At 53.2% G+C, this 20160-nt stretch overlaps 7 protein-coding genes across 7 annotated transcripts; 3 read left to right on the top strand and 4 right to left on the bottom strand.

Annotated features, from left to right (window-relative positions):
• Nucleotides 1-615: 615 nt before the first annotated feature.
• PG994_009112 (uncharacterized protein) lies at nucleotides 616-1426 on the bottom strand (the record flags this gene model as incomplete). The annotated part of the gene is given in 2 exon segments (XM_066860521.1): nucleotides 616-1109; nucleotides 1126-1426. 2 exon segments carry the CDS (start codon nucleotides 1424-1426, stop codon nucleotides 616-618), a joined length of 795 nt encoding a protein of 264 aa, XP_066714110.1.
• A 733-nt stretch (nucleotides 1427-2159) lies between these two features.
• Nucleotides 2160-3428, bottom strand: PG994_009113 (Mak16 protein; the record flags this gene model as incomplete). Its single annotated transcript, XM_066860522.1, has 6 exons — nucleotides 2160-2777; nucleotides 2840-3048; nucleotides 3110-3143; nucleotides 3193-3245; nucleotides 3302-3328; nucleotides 3392-3428. 6 exons carry the CDS (start codon nucleotides 3426-3428, stop codon nucleotides 2160-2162), a joined length of 978 nt encoding a protein of 325 aa, XP_066714111.1.
• A 963-nt stretch (nucleotides 3429-4391) lies between these two features.
• PG994_009114 (uncharacterized protein) lies at nucleotides 4392-5860 on the top strand (the record flags this gene model as incomplete). The annotated part of the gene is made up of 2 exons (XM_066860523.1): nucleotides 4392-5350; nucleotides 5395-5860. 2 exons carry the CDS (start codon nucleotides 4392-4394, stop codon nucleotides 5858-5860), a joined length of 1425 nt encoding a protein of 474 aa, XP_066714112.1.
• A 453-nt stretch (nucleotides 5861-6313) lies between these two features.
• PG994_009115 (uncharacterized protein) lies at nucleotides 6314-6517 on the bottom strand (the record flags this gene model as incomplete). Its single annotated transcript, XM_066860524.1, has 1 exon — nucleotides 6314-6517. One exon carries the CDS (start codon nucleotides 6515-6517, stop codon nucleotides 6314-6316), a length of 204 nt encoding a protein of 67 aa, XP_066714113.1.
• Nucleotides 6518-7734: 1217 nt separating this feature from the next.
• Nucleotides 7735-8527, top strand: PG994_009116 (uncharacterized protein; the record flags this gene model as incomplete). Its single annotated transcript, XM_066860525.1, has 4 exons — nucleotides 7735-7775; nucleotides 7826-7910; nucleotides 8018-8305; nucleotides 8399-8527. 4 exons carry the CDS (start codon nucleotides 7735-7737, stop codon nucleotides 8525-8527), a joined length of 543 nt encoding a protein of 180 aa, XP_066714114.1.
• A 4014-nt stretch (nucleotides 8528-12541) lies between these two features.
• PG994_009117 (uncharacterized protein) lies at nucleotides 12542-13998 on the top strand (the record flags this gene model as incomplete). Its single annotated transcript, XM_066860526.1, has 3 exons — nucleotides 12542-12587; nucleotides 12752-12840; nucleotides 12985-13998. 3 exons carry the CDS (start codon nucleotides 12542-12544, stop codon nucleotides 13996-13998), a joined length of 1149 nt encoding a protein of 382 aa, XP_066714115.1.
• A 368-nt stretch (nucleotides 13999-14366) lies between these two features.
• On the bottom strand, nucleotides 14367-19716 carry PG994_009118 (HATPase domain-containing protein; the record flags this gene model as incomplete). The annotated part of the gene is made up of 2 exons (XM_066860527.1): nucleotides 14367-16643; nucleotides 16693-19716. 2 exons carry the CDS (start codon nucleotides 19714-19716, stop codon nucleotides 14367-14369), a joined length of 5301 nt encoding a protein of 1766 aa, XP_066714116.1.
• Between the last annotated feature and the right edge of the window lie 444 nt (nucleotides 19717-20160).

Here is a 20160-nt window from a genome sequence, read left to right on the forward strand (position 1 = left end):
CTACTCTATTTATATTAATCATTACTACACTACTAACGAACAGTGAAGGGTTGGCTGTCTTAGTGGTGTAGTTGGAAGTCTTGTCACAAAGTCTTTATTGGATAAGCGTGGTTGGTACACAAGCTTGTGGGGAGAACTTTAAGACACGGCCGGAACGGATTGCTGAAAGGAGAGCAAGACATCGTCGTGAGGAATGATCGTTCTTTTACAGCCTGGGTCTATGCCGAAACATGCCCCTTCAGTGGACATTATTCACTTGATATTCGTATAGTATATAACGGGATCTAAAATGTGTAAGTCATGATGTATTTTACCTATGGTGTGCATTCATCGTATAGCGAGGAACTATTATCTATTCTTTATTAAAAACACTGTTTACACCAGCTCAACGACGGATGCGGCATCTGCTGGATTTGAACGGGTCTCATAGATGCTACTTGTCACCCTCACAGAGACTGACTTGGGATCCTGGACCTCATGTTCTCATTATGGCTCAACGCCTGTACCCAACGGCCCTGCCGCTGTGTGCTACCTTGGATCCGATATGCTCGTAACGAGGAGGGCAGTCAGAGTATGCTGAAATGAAAATCGCTTGCTTGCTGTCTAAGGAGGTCATCATCTCATACGTGGCCCGCCTGGCAAACCCCTCCTAGGCCCGCTGGGCAGACCGGGTCTCCCACCACCACCACCGCCAGCCAAGTCACCTGACCCCCCGTCATACATGCCGCCCGGCGCGAATCGGTCCTCGTAGTCGCCCGACCCTCCTCCGCTGCCGCCGCCGCCGCCGCCCCTATGGCTGCTCTGTTGCTGCTGGGCCTGCGGCGGCTGGAACGGCCCGCTGCCGGCCGGGCTCGCCGTTCGCGAGCCGCCCCAGAGTCGTTGTCGCAGCCGGTCCTGCGCCGAACCACCACCCGACGACGGCGGCGCGTCTCGCCCGGGCGCCGCCTGCTGATAGCTGCCGGCGCGCTGGCTGGGGAGCGGTCGCGCCTGGATCTCTTCGCGCGCGCCCGCCATGGGGTCCGAGTTGCGCCCACCGAACGGGTTGAGTCTCTGGTCGCCCCCGCGTGCGGCCGGAGGGGCGCCGCGGCCGCGTCGTAGGCTCTGTGAATCTTGTGGCTGCGACACCGGGTTGTTGTCTCCATAGGGAGCTCAGGCTTCCGCTGCCTTGTTGTTGGGTGAGCCCGCCGTAGCGCGCGCCGACTTGGCCCGGCTGCGAGGCCACGGGTTGTACGGGCGCAGGAGCCTTGGGGTCGGGCGGTAACCAGCCGGGAAAGGGCCGGCCTTTCTCTGTGTAGTATCCCCTCAGGATGCGGCAGACATGAGTGTCATCTTCGGTGTCACCGTCGGTTTCGCCACCCAGAAACGTTCTTTGGAGGTTGTTGATGCGTGAGGTAGTGGTAGTGAGGATGTTGGAGTACCAAGACATGGCTGAAATGACGGGCCTACGCGAGGCTTGCTACGCAGTGATTCCAAGTAGTGGTTCGGTTGACTGCGTCAGGTCGTTCCTCCAAGTTCCACGAGGGGCGGGTGCAAATGATGTCGTGTAGCAGTCGGTCGGTCCGTGGGATAATCGAGGTGAAAGGGGAGGAGGAGTCGGTCGTAAGGAGAGGATGGCAGACTCTGGGTTTGATATATCGGTCAGGAAAGCGTCAGGGGCGGGTTTTGGGGAGTGGAGATGAATTGTGTGTCTCGAAGTCGGTGCTGGAATGAATAGTTCTTGTTTCAAGGCTCGAGAGATCAATGCTATGCGCTAACACCAACTTTATGTATGTACGTGCAGGATGCCTTAATAAATACTAATGCTACCTAAGCTTTGGCGGGGTGTTAATGTAGGGTCCCGCCTCGGGACAATGAAATAGGGCGGCGTATCAAATTCCTTGATTGACAGTCGAGTCCCGACGACAAAAACATTTTTCTAAGGCATACACAATGGCATCATTCGGCCCTCCCAGGCTAGACTTGGTTCTAATATGCTTTCGAGCTTAGCGATTACATCACTGGCGCCATCTGAACTCATGCTTTGTGAAGACATTTCCAGCATAGAAAATTCTTAGCTCATTAGAGGGTATACCGCCCAGTATAAAATACCGACTCGTACTTCTGCACAGCTGGCTGGTGACAGAAATGTAGCTACAGCAGACTCAAAGTCGAGTCTCTTCTTAGAATTCGAGGTCCTTGGCACGATCAAACTCGACCTCGCGTTCCACCTCGCCGCGCCGTCTCGCCACCTTCTTGGGCTTACGGGCAGCACCACCAGCAGCTCTCTTCCTCTTGTCGCCGGCTGCTGACTTCTTCTTGGGTGCTTCGGCCTCACTGTCATCATCGTCCTCGCTATCGGAGCCATCATCTTGCGACGCATCGTCGTCGCTGCCAAGCCAGTCGTCCAGGTCGCCGAGGTCTTCCTCACTGTCGTCCAGATCACTGACATATTCGACAGCCCCGTCCTCTTCGTCGTCCATTTCATACTCGGCTTCATTTTCTTCCTCATCCTCGATGCCGGTATCCATGTCCTTGTCACGGCTGGCCTCGCCTTCCCGCTCCATAGCTCTAAGCACCTTCTTCCAGATGCCCTCGCTGACGTTCAGGGGCTGGTCGCCATATGCGCCTTCGCGAAGTCTCTGCAGGAGTTCTCGCTCAATTGTTCGCTCGAGTTTGGCGGCCGCTTCTGCCTTTCGCTCTCTTGTCTCTTCGCGTCTCCTAATCTTGGGCGCCAGCTTCGGTACTATTGTCTCACCCAGGCGGGCCTCCTCCTTGGCTAAACGACGAGATCTGATGGCCTAAAGCAAATGTTAGAGTCGCCCCAACAAACAGTCCAAGGTAGTAGGGAAGGTATTCATACAACTTGCACAAGGCGTGTCAGACGCTGCTTAGCTTTGTGTTGAAGGAATTGTGGCCAGTATATCAGCCACTCGTCGATCTGTTTCAACGCTTGTTGGTAATTGGCCGATAGCTTTCTTCGCTCCCAAAGCTTCGAAGGCATGTGCGCTCTCTCGATTGTCTTCATATACAGATAGATGGTGCCATTGGCAGCGGCTCGGACTGTTGCATCTGTAGGCATGGAGGGTTAGTGACTAGTTGCCCGAACAGGATGCAATGAGGAGATGCTTACATCGTGAGTTTGCTAGGGGGCAACTTTGACGGTTCTATTTGCTGGTTAGCCAGAATACAAGCTGATGATTGGCTTGGACGTACGCAAAGACCAGTAATGTTCATTTCATTGCGGCAAAATGTTTGTTCCTTGGTGGCTAAAATTGCCGTTAATACGAATACATTGTAAAGATACTGAGGCTGTTAATCCTACTTTTAATCTTGAAACTGCAAAACTGCTCTGTAGCCGATGTCAGTCTCCAGTACCATTCCATTATAGGACAGTCAGATTATAAAGTCTTACGGTTGATAACCTGCCAGACGATCTCGTCGGACGCCATGGTGGCTGGCTGGGATGCGGAGTGAGGAGTGGATGAGGTTGGCGCCGAGCAGTCGATCTCGGTTTCGCAATGTCCTAGGATTTATGGCAAGGAGTAAAACAGTTTACTGATTGTTCTGGGCGGAAATTTGGGAGCTGGGAAGCTCGAGTGTCCAGTTTTCGTTGCGCAATGGGTGCCGGTTTTGGCATAAACTTCAAGGCCGTACAAACGCCTTTTGCGATATCTTTACTGTCTCAGCTGCTCGAGGAAATAATAAATTTTGGCGGGGCTCTTGGGCGGTCAAGAATGGCAGTCAGCACATCAATTCCGCTTGAACCAATCAAAAGCCTGCTATTTCTGCGTGGGCCCAGGTACTTGCATCGAAGTATCTGGTCTGGTACCCGCTAAAGAAGGTACAACATGAGCTGCAGGGGTCGCGAGGACTTCAAAGGCAACACCAAGTAGGGCAACACCTACAACTACAGCATCTTCAACGAATAAAACACTTCAATACGTGTTGAGTAACTCTTGATTTATCATATTTCCATCCTGCGAGCCATCCAACCACGGTATATCACTGTTTCATCCCATATTGTACCACCTGCGCATGCTGGCTGGTAAGAGTTGATGACTCAGCTGTTGTAATCGCGAACTGGTAGTCAATGCTGTGTCGTCCTATTATACGGGCGAAGCCATCCCGGTTTCAGGCTACAAGGTCATTGGCCGGCGTACTTGCGTATCGAACATTTCAGACCAAAAGCGGGAATAGTTTCTCCACCATGTGGCCGGCAGAGGATTCGGCCCCTTAATAACGGGCGATGTTTGCGCCAACGACGACAATATCTAGTAGCTAGCCAAAAGAATGACACCATCTACGCCCTGTCAACTACCCAGGGTACGGCCGGGATAGCCGTCGTCAGAGTGTCTGGGCCAGCTTGTCACGAGGTGAGCGGGTGAGAAAAAGCAAGCCTGTCACCTTTCACCATGCTGACTCTCTCTATCTTTCAGGTATACATGGGTCTCTGTCCTGGACGCCCTCTCCCGAAGGCCCGCTATGCTAGTGTAAGAACTTTATTCCATCCTCGGTCTGATGGCACCAATGTCCTTGACTCGAGTGCCATGGTTCTGTATCTTCCCGGGCCAAGGACGGTCACGGGCGAGGATGTGTTAGAACTCCATGTTCATGGTGGAAGCGCCACGGTGAAGGCCGTGCTGTCTGCGATTGCGGCAAGCCCTGCCAGTGGTGGTAGTATCCGTTATGCTGAACCGGGTGAATTCACCAAACGCGCTTTCCTGAACGACAGGCTGGACCTTGCCCAGGTCGAGTCGCTGAGTGATACCCTCTCCGCCCAAACTGAACAGCAGCGCCGGGCCGCTGTCCGTGGCTCGAATGGCGTCTTGGGAAGAACATACGATGAATGGCGTCACAGGTTGTTAGAAGCCAGGGCTGAGATCGAGGCTATCATTGATTTCTCGGAGGACCAACACTTCGACGAGTCGCCCATGGACCTACTAGCAAATGTCTCCCGGCAGGTAGAGGAGATTCTTCAGGGCATCGAGGTGCACGAGGGTGCCAGTCAGCGAAGCGAGCTTCTTAGAAATGGCATCCGGATAGCTCTGGTGGGGCCGCCAAATGCAGGCAAAAGCTCACTGATGAACCAGATCGTAGGTAGAGAAGCCTCCATCGTCTCTGGCGAGGCCGGAACCACTCGAGACATCGTCGAAGCCCACTTGGACATACGGGGCTACTTATGTACCTTTGCGGACACGGCCGGTTTCCGGTCTGATAATACTCCAGGAATAACTGGCTCCAGTAACGAGGGCGTCATAGGTGTCATAGAGCGCGAAGGCATTCGACGAGCTCGAGCCAAGGCCTTGGAGTCGGATGTGATCATGGTCCTGGCCTCGATCGAACGGGATTCATCAGGCGAGAACTGCCTCCTGTACGATGCGGAGACTCTCGAGCTGCTAAAATCCGTCGGCAAAGGCATAGTGGTGGTCAACAAGTGCGATGGGTCCCAAGAGACGAACTGGAGATGCTGGTCGAGGATTTCGTGGCCACAGCCCTCGAGAAAGTCGAAGGAGTGCCTGCCGAGCCATTGCTCATCTCATGCAAAGAAGCTCAAACCCGTACCGCACAAATTCGAGATCCAGGTGGCGTCCACCAAGTGGTCGACCGCCTAGCCACTCTCTTTTCTGATATGACAGCGCTACCTCCCGATCAGCAGGACCTACACGGTGTTACAGAGAGACAAAGACAGCTCTTGGTACAATGTCGGCAACACCTGGAGGACTACGTCGGCAATACGTCCTCGGAGGATGTCATGGATGAGCTGAATTTTGTCGTCGCGGCTGAAGATCTTCGATATGCCGCCAACTGCCTGGCGCGGATCACCGGTCGTGGAGAAACCGGGAATGTGGAGGAAGTATTGGGCGTCATATTCGAAAAGTGAGTCCCTTGATTCCACGTGTTGACAAATCAAAATTACTGACTGAGCCGTTTGAGCAGATTCTGTGTAGGGAAATGAATGCGATTAGCTATCTAAGACAGAAGAAAGAAGGAAATTCCAAACATCCCAAACTCCCTCCCAATGCAGCCTGATCTGATGCTTTGTGTCTAAGTATATGATGCGATGTTGTTGTTACATGAGTGTATGCCTGAGCATCCTAATTCTTTCTAGGGGTCCTCTGATAGTGATACAGTCTTTCCGGAACAATGCAAGGTGGAAACAGAAACGAATGCTGGGGACATGTGGTGTATGTCCTGACTCCGGCCCAATGCAGTGACAAATGAGAAGGTGTTGATACACTAGCTTGCTCCGTATAAGGAGGGAAAGCCAGACGAAGTTGATGTCGTTATGGGGAGGGTAGACATCCCTGAGGACAACCGGGCGTGGTGGTGATATTTAGTTGTCGTCGTCGTCGTCCTTACCGTCCTTGTTGTAGCCACTGCGGCCAAAGTTCTTCTTGTCATCCTCATCGTCGCCATCCTTGTTGTAACCGCTGCGGCCGAAGCAGCGCTTGTCATCTTCATCGTCACCGTCCTTGTTGTAGCCGCTGCGGCCGAAGCTGAGGGTCTGAGGGCAGTTGGTGAAAGTGAAGGCAGCCATTGTATATGTTTGGTGTATGATTTGGAGGAAGAAGTGGTATTAATGAGTCTTGAGTTTGTAGAGTGTGTGAGATTTGTTGTTGTTGTGTGAGTGTATTGGCAAAGCTGAGAGCTAGTTGCTTGAGATATTGTTTGAAGGTGAAGATGTAGTATTAGTTGTTGTTGTTGTTGGTTGTTTGATGGTGATGGTGATGATGAGATTGGATCTAGACCTGGGGCGACTTCGAGTTATATAGAAGTCTGGAGGCTATACCCGTCTACCTGAAAACGTCCAGGTAGGCCGGCTCGTCCGCGCCGCAGCAGCAGCCCCCTTGGCAACGGCGGGCGGTACGGCGGAAAGGCGTCTCTCATCATCGAATCCGAACGTTGAAACGGGAAGCTGATGACCTCAGATGTCGATGCTGCCTGAAAAAACAAAACCCAGCCTCGACAAGGGGGTTCGTCGTGAGAAAATGGCCCCCTCTGCCCCCCCCCTCCCATGAAGCCTCAAAACGTGGGAGAGAATGAAGTTGAGTGTGAGTCCAGGGGGCCGGTAGCACGAACGGTTTAGTCCCCAAGTACAAGTAAGCAGAATCGCATATAGAAACAAGGCGTTTTGGGGACGAGACAACAAGAAGGTATTGTCTCGATTGGGAAAGCGAGCTGCATGTCGCGCAACCGCAGCACATGCATAGAAGACGGATGGAATCTAAAAATGGGGGCCATACCTTGTAGGGCTGAATGTACATAGATACGTGCGATACGACGTCGATTTGCCAAGCCCAACGACGGCTATTGAGTGAGTGAGTCTGACAGGACAGGACAGGAGACACGACCAATGCGCGAAAAAAGAGCGAGGCCTGTCTGGCTGGCTGGTGACTCGGCGAGTCTGATGAGTCTGACAGTTGTTACAACAACTACCCTGCCTGGCTGCTGCATAGGCATGCATACTGGCCAGGTTGCCAAGGTACCCTACATATGGTTACTTGTGCCCTGGAAATAGCACGTCCTTTTTCAGCCAATCGAGCCACGCCGAATCAAAGACAAATCAAAGACAAATCGTATCTCGAGCCTTCCCGAAGCAGCTGGATCTTGCGGCTTGCAGCAACCCGTACTGCCTGCCGCGCCCACCCCCAGTCATAATGATGGTATGCCATGCCATGCCATGCCATGCCATGCCATGCCATGCAACCATCCAGCCTGCGTGGGTGTATGTAAGGTAAGTTACCTATTCCCCACATGGTTGATGCAGATCTCGCTGCGCAAGTCGACTACGTACCGTACTTCGGCCGCCGAGTCATTAAACGAAATGCTTACTTACTCGGTCAAGACCGAACATTCTTGAGGCCGGTTGGGTTGATTATTCACCCTGCCTTCTTCTGTCCATGGCCAAAATGCCAGCGTATTCCAAATTGGTATTCGAAAACCCCACCCCACCTCGGGACTTAGTTATTATGCAGGTTGTTGCTGATTCGTCGCTATACCCCCATGACAAAGCCTCAACGCATACACTGTGAGTCAGCCGGCCATCGCTCACCGGCGTATAGGCGAGGAATGCTGCCACCGATGGGGTGCGATTCTCCCCATGGCCCTGCAAATGCGTCAAGCGGTGGGTCTGTTCCGACCGGCCGTTCCCGATGTGCGCAAGAGTCATGAAGGGGATGATATCAACACTCCGGGCATGGACGAAAGCATCACGAAGATGAAGGGTTTTGGTCAGCAAGTATACGCGGCGGCAGTTGCCAATCAGCGCCGCCGACTCACGTTGCGGCCAAGGCATCAACTCAGGGGCAACGCTAGATGGTCGCAGGTGAGTGGAAGGATGGGCTCAGATTCGGTAGCAATTGGCTGGCTCGTATGCCCAGGGTAAAAAAAGAACTGCGCATGTATGGAACCCCTCCAGCACCCCCCAGAGCTCCTACCACACCCTCTTCATCCTCCTCATCCTCTCCTGCCAAGGGTGCCACGAAGTGCCACGAGTTGCCAAGCGAACACACTCGCCAGAGTCCCGAATCCCGTTGAAGAGCACTAACCTCAGTTCCGACTCCCGAGTACGTGAGACAGAGGAGGGGACGGGGGGGAGAGAAGAAAAGAACAGAGAACGCATCTTTAGTGCTTATCCTGATTGTCACAATTCAATTCTAGTGGTAGTTGGAGCAGGAAGCGCCCAAACTTTTCGTTAACCGGCTACCTATTTTTAGCCCCCAGTCTCCCTCATTGGTTACTCCATGGCTGCACACCCAAGACTCAACAGTCAATACTGAACCAAATTAGCACAGCCCCCCTTGTCGACGGTGGGATAATTATGTTGCTTTATTACCGAGCTGATGGGCAAATCTCTCTGGCCCGCTCTCACAACAACAACCAACTTGGTCGTAAATGCATGATATTTCTTACCTAGTTCCAAAGTCCCAGACATAATACCTAGGTATGTGAGTAGGTACTGCACTTCTTAGCTAAGAAAGACTCCAACTGACTGCAGAAGTTTGCATGGGTTAACGGCGTGTCCTAGCTTGCATGTTGTTATTACATCGATACTTTTATTAGTACGAGGCCCAAGTTGGTAACATCGACCTTTTCGACTTAACCCCTTTCAGCCTCAACGTATAGCCTTCACCGCCGGCACACCGTGACAACAATGCCTCAGAACCTCACGGATCGGAGCCTATACCCACACGCTTCTTTCTTCACCGGCGAGGCTATGCAACTCGGCGCCTCGTCGGCCGTACTGAGTAATCGGCACAAGCATATGACATGACTATACCAGCTAGCCGGCCACCCACGACGCCAATTGTCAGTCCTTGAGACATGATACACCAGAAATTATATGTTCTATTCGCCGATGACGACCTCGTACAGCGTCCGCGTAAGGTTCCGCATCACAAGGACGACCCCCCACGCCTTCCCGGGCGTCCTAATTTCCCTCTTGGCTATACGGTAGGAGAATCCCAATCACATGCGAACCATTTTACTAATGGGAAGCGGGTTTGCCTTCAACAGCTGTACAGCCACGGGTTTTATGGGAGAGCTCCTGCGTAGAGAATGCTCTTATTAATTCCACGCGCGGACGGATGCTGACTCTACTATGCACACCCGGTTCCGATGCCAGGTTAGGGCCCCCGATGAGTGAGGATCTAAGACATGAGCGTCGTAAGCGATGGTCCTCACATTGAAGATAAAAAGGCCCGTCTTACGTGCTCGCCTACCTACTATTGAAGTTCTCTCTATTGGCATAGCCACTTACAGAAATGTCATACCTCTGTTACCACAAGGCCAACATCGTCATCCAGGTCGGAACCATGCACCACCAGGTTCCTTGCTCCCAGGCAATTTCATTGTGTTTTTTCCGCCCTAAACCTGAGGGCTGAGCAGCGAATACTCATGCCAAGAGATTCGATACCCAGCACGGCGGTGAATGCCCCCACTCTGTAACGTTACGTTACTTGTATATAACGACGGCAGGATATGTTACTTGGCTCTCTCGCCGTCGTTCCATTGCGCCGGGTACGATGTGCGTTTCCGTCGTAAAGATCCTCGACCCTGTCTAATAGCACAGCCAGCTATTAGCTTATGACTCTGGCTTTGGATCACTCCGCATCCTTCGTTGTTTGAGCCTCATACTGATACTGAAGGCACTCCGCGAACGTTGCTCCCAAAACAAAAGCCCGTTCTAGCCCGTTCAGCCACCATGTCGGTGATGGAGAAGCTGAGCTGAGTACAGATTGTATCCCCGACAGGGCCCGGAGATGACAGATCAGATCCCATCGCCCTAGATCCGAGGGAGCTACTTCGGTAGTAGGCTGTGGCAAGGTAAAACAAGCTCCTCTGCTTGTCCAGCTCGTGTTACGGGACACGAACCAAGCTTGCTCATCAGCTCTTCGCGGTTTCACCTCTATAGGCCTCGGTTCACATCCAACATACTTCCTTTTCCCCTTCTTCTTGTTTTCATCGTGATACCATGAACTAACAATACGAGTCTATACGGTGGGTGTCGCGCTGGATTTCTTTTCCAGCAACCTCCGTAAACCGTAGCGTTGCAATGACTTATTTTCTTTCGTGCTAAAATACGGAGTAAATACCCATTTCTTTCTGGAAGGATCTTTTAGGTTTGATAATCTCTATTCTGGAAGGACAGCTCCGCAAGTCAGCAAAGCAACCCAACTTATCATCATCCTGCTAGGGAAAGGAGCTCTAGACAAATGACATAGATCGGCATTGCATGCACACGCTGTGTGACTCGTTACGTGTAGAACATACACCCTTGTCATTCTTGTATCGTAACCAGTACCGGCACCGGTACCGAGACCGAGCACACCGGCGAAGTAAATCCTAGGACGCCGGTCTGTAGGTATACGAAGAAGCGATGGCATGGCATCATATCCAAATAAGGAATTTCGGTATAGGATATAATGAGTAGCCAATGCCCGTTGGCGCACGGGTTTCGGCGCATCTGAGGTGCAGCACACTCACTATGAATCATTAGGTGTACATACTTATTATAGCATAACGCCTTGTGCACCCTGTATCCCGGGAGTCCGAGGCAGACTTGCCGCGCTGACAAACAGACAGCACCTACTCAAGTTGTTTGGGGGATCGTCTTGTTCTATCTTGCCTGCCTAATTTTTCGGTTGCGGGCTGCGGGCTGCGGGCCCGAATCGAGGATTTGACTCGACTCTTGCCATACCAAATCCAATCCATGGTGTTGCATTGTTCCGTCATCATGCCTGTTTCGTAAGGCAACTTGGCAACGTAGCACAGCAGCGCAGCTAGGCAGGCATCGAGCCACGGGCAAAACATACCGACGACGGCGAGATTTGCCGTAGAAATCAGGGCTGTCTAAGTCTGAAACCAGGCCCCCAATTTGTATGGATAATCTTCCGGCCCCCAAAATACCGAAAGTACATCCTTCGCATACTTCCAACTACTGACTTTGGTAAACATGTGCACAGCCTCTCAAATGCATCCGCCGCAGCAGATGTGCTCACCGAAACGTGGCTACTTATAATTTATACGTCGTAATGCTCACATGGTCCGCCGCCTTATGATCTCATTTGTGGTTGAGCCTCGCGCGGCGGCTCGTGTCCAATAACCAAAGGTCATTGTTCTATTCGCGAACTGCGATATGTTAAATGCCCGAAGCATGAGCCAGTAAGACGCCGTTTCTGGTGGTCTGGAACTAAGAGAAACCAACAAACACTAAGTAGGCTCTGGTTACATACCGAACCGTCCAGCCGGTACCTCTGTTTTAGACAGTCGCAGCATGTGACGATGGCTTCTCTTTTCCCCTTTCCAAACGGATGGACAACCGGCGTTCAGGAGTACCGCGTGTAACCCACCGTATATCACACTCCAGCTCTCATGCGAGCTAGGTAAGTTGTACGCAGTCGGAACTGTACACATATTTGACGCTCCAGCCTACATGCGAGACAAGCAGCAGGACAAGTAGGAATTGGGGGACTTCCCCCGCCCACCCGCTATGTTAGTGGGTGGGCACAGCTTGAGCGGAGCAAGACGGGAGCTTGTTTCTGGGCCGGCCCATTTCAAGCCAACGGCGATGGGGAAAGTCAGGGAAGGCCAGGCGAAAATTCCCAGCAGAAGGGATAGACAGGCAAAAGAAGGTTTCCGGGAGTCGGACGAGGGTTGGGCGGGGAAGACCAGCCGAGTTGGTGTTGGTTACCGGACGAAGCCTCCTTCCTCCAATTCGCTTGCAGCACGTCGAACCGTCTGGGACAGGAAAGTGATAACCTACACCTTGACCAGCTTTTCATCATCTCATGGAAGGAAGCTATGACTACTTAGTCCCTCCACCTAACCTAGCCCCTCTCCATTTGCCAGCGGACGGCTGGGGCTCGGCAGCGATCGAGTGCGAAAATCAACCCCCGCTTGCTGAGGTGTATTCACGGTGTGATGCCATCGGCGGTTTTCTTTTCTTTCCCTAATCAATTTGCACTTTGGATCGTCTCTTTGGGCAGTAAACAGCCCCTACCTGCACTTGCACATACGGGACCGTGATTTTATCTTCTTTGCCTAGCTCGTACACATCAATATGGAACAGAAGCCAGCCGAGCTGCCCGTTCTGATCATAGGCGCCGGTAAGTATCAAAAGGAAAACTGCCGTTGCTGTGCCGTATCCTGACTTCGAAGAAAAAAAGGCAGTAGTGGTCTGGCCGTCGCCCATGGACTGAAGAACGTGAGCTTCCCTCGAGCGAAATCATCTAAACTCGTTCTCTCTGCATTGCAACGCAACTAAACGAAGAAATACAGGCCAATATCGCTTATAAGGTCTTCGAGCAAGATCCCACCCCCAAACCGCGGAATGCCCGAGACTGGGCTATTGGATGTCATGTAAGTAAGAGCTCGATATCTTGTCGTAACTACCTGTCGGGATGGGCTGTCTGTCCCTTTGGACGTATTCAGCTCTAGAATCCCTATGGACAAACACACACACACGCGCGCACACAAAGACCGTAGCTGATATCTTGAGATTAGTGGTCGTCCCCCATCCTCGCCTCTCTCATCGGCGAGGAGAAATGGGCTCGCATCATCGAGACCCAGACCGACCCCAACGTGCCCACCAAGGAGGTTGATGCGTGCCCCGTCATCAACGGCAAGACGGGGGAGATCATACGCCACGTCCCACTCCACAGCTTCTACCGCGTGGTGCGCTCGCGCTTCCGGGCCTTCCTGGCCGAGGACGTCGACGTGGCCTGGGGCAAGAAGCTCGTGGACGTCAGCTACAGCAGCAGCGACAGCTCCGGGGAGGAGGACGGCGGCAGCAGCAGCAGCACCGTGACGGCGCACTTCGCCGACGGCACCAGCGCGGCCGGCCGCCTGCTCCTCGGCGCCGACAGCAGCAACAGCCGCGTGCGCACGCTGCTGCTGGGCCCCGAGCGCGCGCGCCTGCACCGGCTGTCGATCGCGGCCACCTTCATCAACTGCAGCTTCCCGCGCGAGCAGGCGCTGTACCTGCGGCGGACGCACCCGCTCGTCAACCTGATCGTGCACCCGGACGGCATGATGGGCATGCTGGCGGCGCTCGACTGCGCCGACGCGGCCCGGCCCGAGACGTGGCGCTTCGCCTTCTACATCTCGTGGCGGACGAGCCCCGCCGAGCAGGACGCCGAGGCCGCGGCGGGCGGCCGCTGGGGCCGGCGGGAGCGCCTCGCCCAGGTCAAGGAGAAGAGCCGGGCCTTCGCCGACCCCATGCGCAGTGCCTACGCGTGGATGCCCGACGACCTCGAGACGGTCTACTACACGCCCAACGGCAACTGGGACCCGAGCATGCCGGACCACAAGTGGGACAATCACGGGGGCCGCATCACGCTGGTGGGCGACTCGGCCCACCCCATGACCTACCACCGCGGCCAGGGCCTCAACCACGCCATCGACGACGCCGGCCACATCGTCAAGCTCCTCGCCCGGCAGTGGGACAAGCCGCTGAGCGCCGTCGTCGGCGCGTACGAGGCCGAGATGCGGCGAGGGCCGGCGAGGAGGTGCGCCTGAGCGAGATGAACTCCTACATGCTGCACGACTGGGATAAGCTTAGCCACAGCCCGTTCATGACGGCCAACATAACCAAGGGGACGCCCAAGTCTTTCGCTGCACCCTCGACCGCCGCAAATGGCGAGAATACTACTCCGACCAGTAATGGGAATCACAATTAGAAACTACGGTTAAACAAAAGATACCAGGCAGTAAGTAGGTGAGCAAGTAAATCAATTCAGCACCGTACAATGCAACTTTAGAATACAAGACACCAGACGCCTTCTCCCAATGCGGTCGAGGATAGAATATGCTACAGTGCCTTTATCTCTATGTATGTGTATCGTATCAGACTCCGTCTATGTGTGAGAAGTAATGCAAAACGCCGACTAGTGTTCCGCGTAAGGAGGCGGAGCGCCGGCCTGGCCACCAACAGAAGGAGCCGCCGCCGCCGCCGGAGGCCCTGACAATGATGCTCGGCCACCGGCGCTCCCCATTAGCTCGCCTGCTTTCACCATCATCTTGGGGAAGTACTGCTGAATGAAGCTTTCGGTATAGTAGCTATGGTCCGCATTGTGCAGTTGGATGATATTGTGTGCCAACTCGTGCGCGATAACGACCCACCACCAGACAGCGGCCTCGGCTTTCTGTTGTGGGTTGCCGTAGCCCGCCGCGTGCAGCTGGACGAAGAAGCGCAGGTTGCAGAAGATGCTGCCCGACGAGTTGAAGGCGATGGTTCCGCCGGATTCGTCGTAGAAGATGTGGAGCGCTGTGGCCGGAATGGAATACACTCCGCCTACCTCGCGGAGTAGATAGGCAAAGGCGTTGATGTGGCCGTGGTTGGTAGAGAGGAACTGGCCGAGATCCACAGACAGCGCTTTGGAGACAAACACGCGCATAGAGTTGGAAGCCTCGGCAGCAAAATCCAGGTTCTGCAACGGGGTACTATCACAGTACGTAGCTTGTTCCTTCACCTCCGTCGTGCTGGGAGGCGCAAAAAGGCTGGACGAGTTGTGACCTCTTGTGGCCTTGACCGCGTTGAGGAGATTCTGTTGAATGACGGCAGGGTTGGTCACCTTCCCGTTATCGCCATGACTCTTATTAGGTTTGGGGCTTTGTACGGGCATCTTAGATGACTCGGGTGCTTGGGGCGGGTCTAGGAAGCTCTGAAGATGCTCTTCTTTATCGGCGGAGTCATCGAAACCAAAACGCTTCGAAAGGTTGGAAAAGAGACCCCTGCTTTTCCTATTTTGATTCTGTGTAACAGCAGCTTCAGGAGGCGAATCTGGCGAATCAAAAGAACCAGGCATCCGCGGAGGCGGCGTTCTGTTTCTTTCTCGGGCTGCAGATGTCGCCATTGATGCCTGGTTCTGTTGCTGGAACTGTTGTTGGCGCTCGCGGATAGCTGCTTCTTCGGCCTCAAGAGCTTTCCGCCTCTCTTCCTCGGCTATTCTCGCTTCGGCCGCCTTGGCTCGCAAGATACGGTCGACGTTATAACCACGGGATCGGAGATCCAGAAGATCCAGCTTCAGGAATGGTTCAAAGAAGGTGTATGCTTGTTGAGATGGCCTGTTCAAGATAAGTTGGCATATAGCTTGACCAACTTGATACATGTCTGGGCGGGACGATTTGGAGGCAACATATAGAACCCATCCATTGGCTGTCCTGGCGCTCGCAGCAGACCGATCCTCTGTATGGGTTTGACCAGTACCCCGGAGTGTTCGTCGGAGAGCTACCGAGCGGACAACTTCCACAGTAAGATTCTTCTCCAACCATTTGGCATCATGTTTGATCGGGTCACGGGTATACTTCGAATACTCGTGTATGAAGATCTTGGATCGTTCAAGAACGTGTTTCCGAAGCCACACGGCACCTTCTTGTTTTTCGTTGTGTGCCCCGACCTTCAGATCTTCAGACACAAGGCTACCCAAAGGTTGAGAACCCAGAGCTGTATAGAAGGCCTCCAACGAATCCTCTTCCGGGGCGCAAATAAGGCGGTCTTTGAACAGGCGGTACCCAATGTAATCATCCAGGATGACAATATCGCTGGGAGCCGCAAGCTGATATTGCTTGATGGGGGCTTCTTCCTCGTCAACTTCAATCAGCTTCTCCTTCGGGGTGCTGATTTCCTTGGAGGCCAACAAAAACCGAGACGCCTTCATCTTCCTCCATAGGTCTTTGTCTCTTTTCAGTACGGGATAATCCTCCGCCAGAGACCTGAGAAGGTTGAGGTATTTCTCCGAGCTTTGGAAAACACTGAGCAGACGAGCTGGTTCCGTTGCCGCCAGCTGGGCGATCTCGAGCTTTGTCGGTTCGTTTTTAGCCCCACAGCTGAACAAGAACATGTTTGCCTGCTGGCCGAAGTCAACAAAGTCAAATATGTCACCATATGTGGCTGATGTGCCTAAAAAGCAGTTACTGGGACTGATGTGAGAAATAGCACTGGCCGACTTCTCAGATGGTGCCGATGTTGAATATGGTCTTTTGCGGACGACGGGGACAATGGCGGCATCTCTGAGTTTGGCAACAGGTGGCCCTGGAAGGTCCATTTGACGGGAGGCAAAGTATTCAAAGAAAGGAACAGCAGCTTTCTGGCTCAGTGGTGGGTTGCTGATCAGGCGGTTGACGCATTCCATGATGGGCGGGTTGGTGGCGACACCAAATTTCTGTCATCAATTAGCTATATTATTCGAATCTCGAAAAGCGACGACTCACATTTGCATGAACGTGCAATTCCTTCTTCAGGATGCTGAAGCCCAAGATGGAAGCCGCTGCATTCGTGTAGCAGCCTCTTGGAGATACCAGCTGGCCGGGTTTGCCCTCCAAAGGGAGGAAAGCTCTAGGGGTGGATGAGATATCGAAGGTGTGATAACCATTGCTGACATGAGATGTTATGTAGTAATCCATAGAGTTCTCGCGTAGGGCTTGGTCGGACGACGACATCATCTCTACAAGCTCCGGTACGGAGGGATGCGGCCGCAATCCAAGGGCTGTCAAAAACCTCCCCTCCACAGAGCCCGGGCGGTAGCCAGCATTGGACCCAGGCCATTGCAGAACCCTAACATTGAGGGATCGAAGAGCTGCCTTGGGCTCGAACAGTTCGGAAACTCTGTAGAGTTGCGTAGTCCCCTTGCTCGACTCCAATCCAGAGGGTCCCGCTTCAGCAGGGCAGATTCGGGATTCCCTCAGCTTCTTCAGATCGTTATTGGGAATGTCTGCCTGCACAGAGGCAAGGTACTTGATGAGTTCGACGTGGCTCCATTTCGGCTGCCCGGAACCTTCATCGGTAGATGGGTCTAGGAGACGCTTAAAGATGGTGTCGAGGTCGACTGTCTTCCGCACACCAAGGGCATTCAAAAATTTGTCTTTCAGTCCGTGACAGCCCTGGATGGTGGCCAGGTCGTCGAAGAGCTTAACGGATGGGAAATAGGAGTCGGTTGGCTTTTTCATCCCAACCTTGGTTGGCATAACCGTATGAGCTTGGAGTAGAGATACCACAGTGCCCCTGGAGCTCTGACTAAGATTCTCCCAACTCTTAGACAAGACTGTTAGAATATGTACTGCGAATGGCGCCGACTTGGTGAGGTTTAGGTTGTCTGGCCGGCTAGATCCACTCTCTAGTAGAAATCGGAGCCAAGGGACGATCTCGAGGGATTCCCAGCCCAGAGCTTGCAACTCGTTGGAATTGCATTTGCTGGTGAACTCAAACGGGATCGTCGTTGGGGGGATCGGTAGCCCAGCTGGTATCTTATTGGGGCTGAGATAGTTCCTGATTGTGCCCAATGTGATGATATCTCCTTGACCACTGCCATCCTGACTTACAGTCGCGATGGCCGCGTCAAACAAACGATCTTTATCTGCTGGGTCCAGCTCGCCTTGGACGGCTGTCTTGCAGGCCCATTGTATAAAAGCAACGAGTTGATCTCTGTTCATCGGATACTCGGACAGCTCGCGCCGCACATCGTCGACTGTGATACGAGATAACAAATCAAAGTCTGTTATTTTCCTGACAAACCCGAGGTCTTTCAGCTCGGGTGGGACTACCGGAATGCCACCGACAAATTTGCTGAGCTCTTCTGAGCCAATGCGGACTTGTGTCGTCGGGCGTACACCTCGAGTACTGTAGATCTCGATGTAAGGCTTCCTATAACAGGTCCAGAAAGCTTCCTCGATGATTTGCGAGACTTGCCCGCTTGGAGTTGAGTCACCAAATGTGAACGAATTGAGAATGTGCAACGCTTCTGGCATGCACTGAGCAACTTCTTTGGGGCCAATTTTGCCCCCTGGTGTTTCCACCAAGCGCTGCAATTTCCGTTCAAGTTCCTCCATTTCATGGACAAATGCAAGACGTGTCATGATACCCGCAGCGCGTAGCATTTCAATGTTCCAACTCCGAACCCAGCGCGCATTGAGATCGATGGCTTCACGTTCAACAGTCGGTATCACGGAAGGAGCAGAAATATGCATGCCGGCACCTGTTGTCTGAGTTGTTGGGAAGCCAATGAAGATACGGCCGCCAGGCTTCTTGCTTGGGAGTACGGAAGCAAATACATCAGTGGCCTTAGACAGGGCCCCCGAGTCTTTTGTACTTTCCGATGCTGCCGTTTCATCGTACGAAGAAGTCAGAATGGCAAGCTTGGCAACTTTAGGCGGAGGCTTTTTGGTAGCACGTTCGAGCTCTGCCGAGAAGCTTGACGTTACAGATGTCTTAATGGCTGCTGTGGTCACCTTCAGGAAGATGGTAGAGGTCGAGATGGCTGTGATGTCTTCTGCAATGGCCTCTTGGGTCGCCTTCTCCTCCTTGGCAGCCTTTGATGCTTTTGACGAGATAGTAGTATTTGAGGTCAATCTGGAAAAGAAACTCCTGAGCGAAGGCATCTCCGAGCTACTCATACCATAAGCTTCGTTCGTCTTCGCTGCTGCCACCTGGGGCTTCCAGCCTATCGCACTCATATACGATGCGTCAATTTGAGCACTGGAACGGTCAACCTGGTTGATCTTCATCAGGCGGTCTTTTGTCGTGGGATCAACATCTCGCGAAAGAGACACCGGCGCACTGGGGCTGGTCACCTTGCGGAGTGACATAATTTCGTAATCATCGATCCAGAACTCGATCTTTTGCAGCGCAACGAAGGTCAGACTGGTGGCCAAGAACTGACTGACAGACAGCAAGTTCGGAAGAGGAGTAGTGGTGTTTCTATAATCCAGCACAAATGCTGTATCATTGCTCTTCTGCTCGTCGGATAACAGAAGCTTCCTCGTAAAAAGGGCATTCCCTTTCCAGTAGAACGCCATGGCCTCGCTGCCCGAGCTGACGAAGGGGTCTTCACAATCGGCAAAGACACTGTAGAAGCCGACACCAAAAGCTCCGATCTTGGTCTCGTCCGGGTTGCCTTCTGCGATCCTCTTCAACCTTCCCCAGTCCGTCTTGGTGAAGGGCTGCCCATCATTGGAGACGACCAAGCGCCGCAGTGTATGGTGTTGTATTATATGTTTCAGCAGCTCGGATCGGTCTGGTGTCGACGGCAAAGGCACGGAGGTTGAGGGAAGGGTCTCCCACTTGACTTTGACGGTTGTCGCCTGTGCATCGGCAGCGTTCTGGACGAGTTCTCGTAGTGTTGTCCATTCTCCCGAGTAGCGGGCGAGGACCTTGTCAATCAAGGCACGGGTATCGACGGTGACGGCCTCTTCGTCCTCGCCATGGTTAAGGGCAGCTGCCCGCAGCCTGCCATAATCCATAGTAGCTCGCCGAAGTCCGATCGAGACACTGGGGCTGTTGCGATTAATCGTGTAGCGATGCTAGGGAAGTCGGTGTGGGGATTCGGCTCGGATCGGTTGTTGACCTGATGTCGGCGAAGGCAAGCAGGTCGTCTCACAGCAATAAGGCCTGCGATTGTATCATGGCAGAGTTCAATGTTGATAGCAAGTGTTATGAAGGCTGAGACACGGAAGGCGGAAGCGTAGTAGGTCTGCATGTGGTGTAAGACAGGCGGATAGGGAACTAGCTGACAGTCAACACTTAAGTACTGGCGTAGACTGCAGTGGTGTAAAAGAACAATGCGCAAAACTGAGGTGCTCTCACGTGTCCCCAAGGTTAAGTCTTGTATGCAGAACCTAAGCTACTTCCCTTAGGTATGGAAAACAACATGAAAAAAGCAATGGACCTTAGACGGTATTTTTGGT

This window comes from Apiospora phragmitis (assembly GCF_038363925.1).
Source record: "Apiospora phragmitis strain CBS 135458 chromosome Unknown utg000008l:1.0-3514335.0:1.0-3519231.0, whole genome shotgun sequence".
Lineage (NCBI taxonomy): Eukaryota > Fungi > Ascomycota > Sordariomycetes > Amphisphaeriales > Apiosporaceae > Apiospora > Apiospora phragmitis.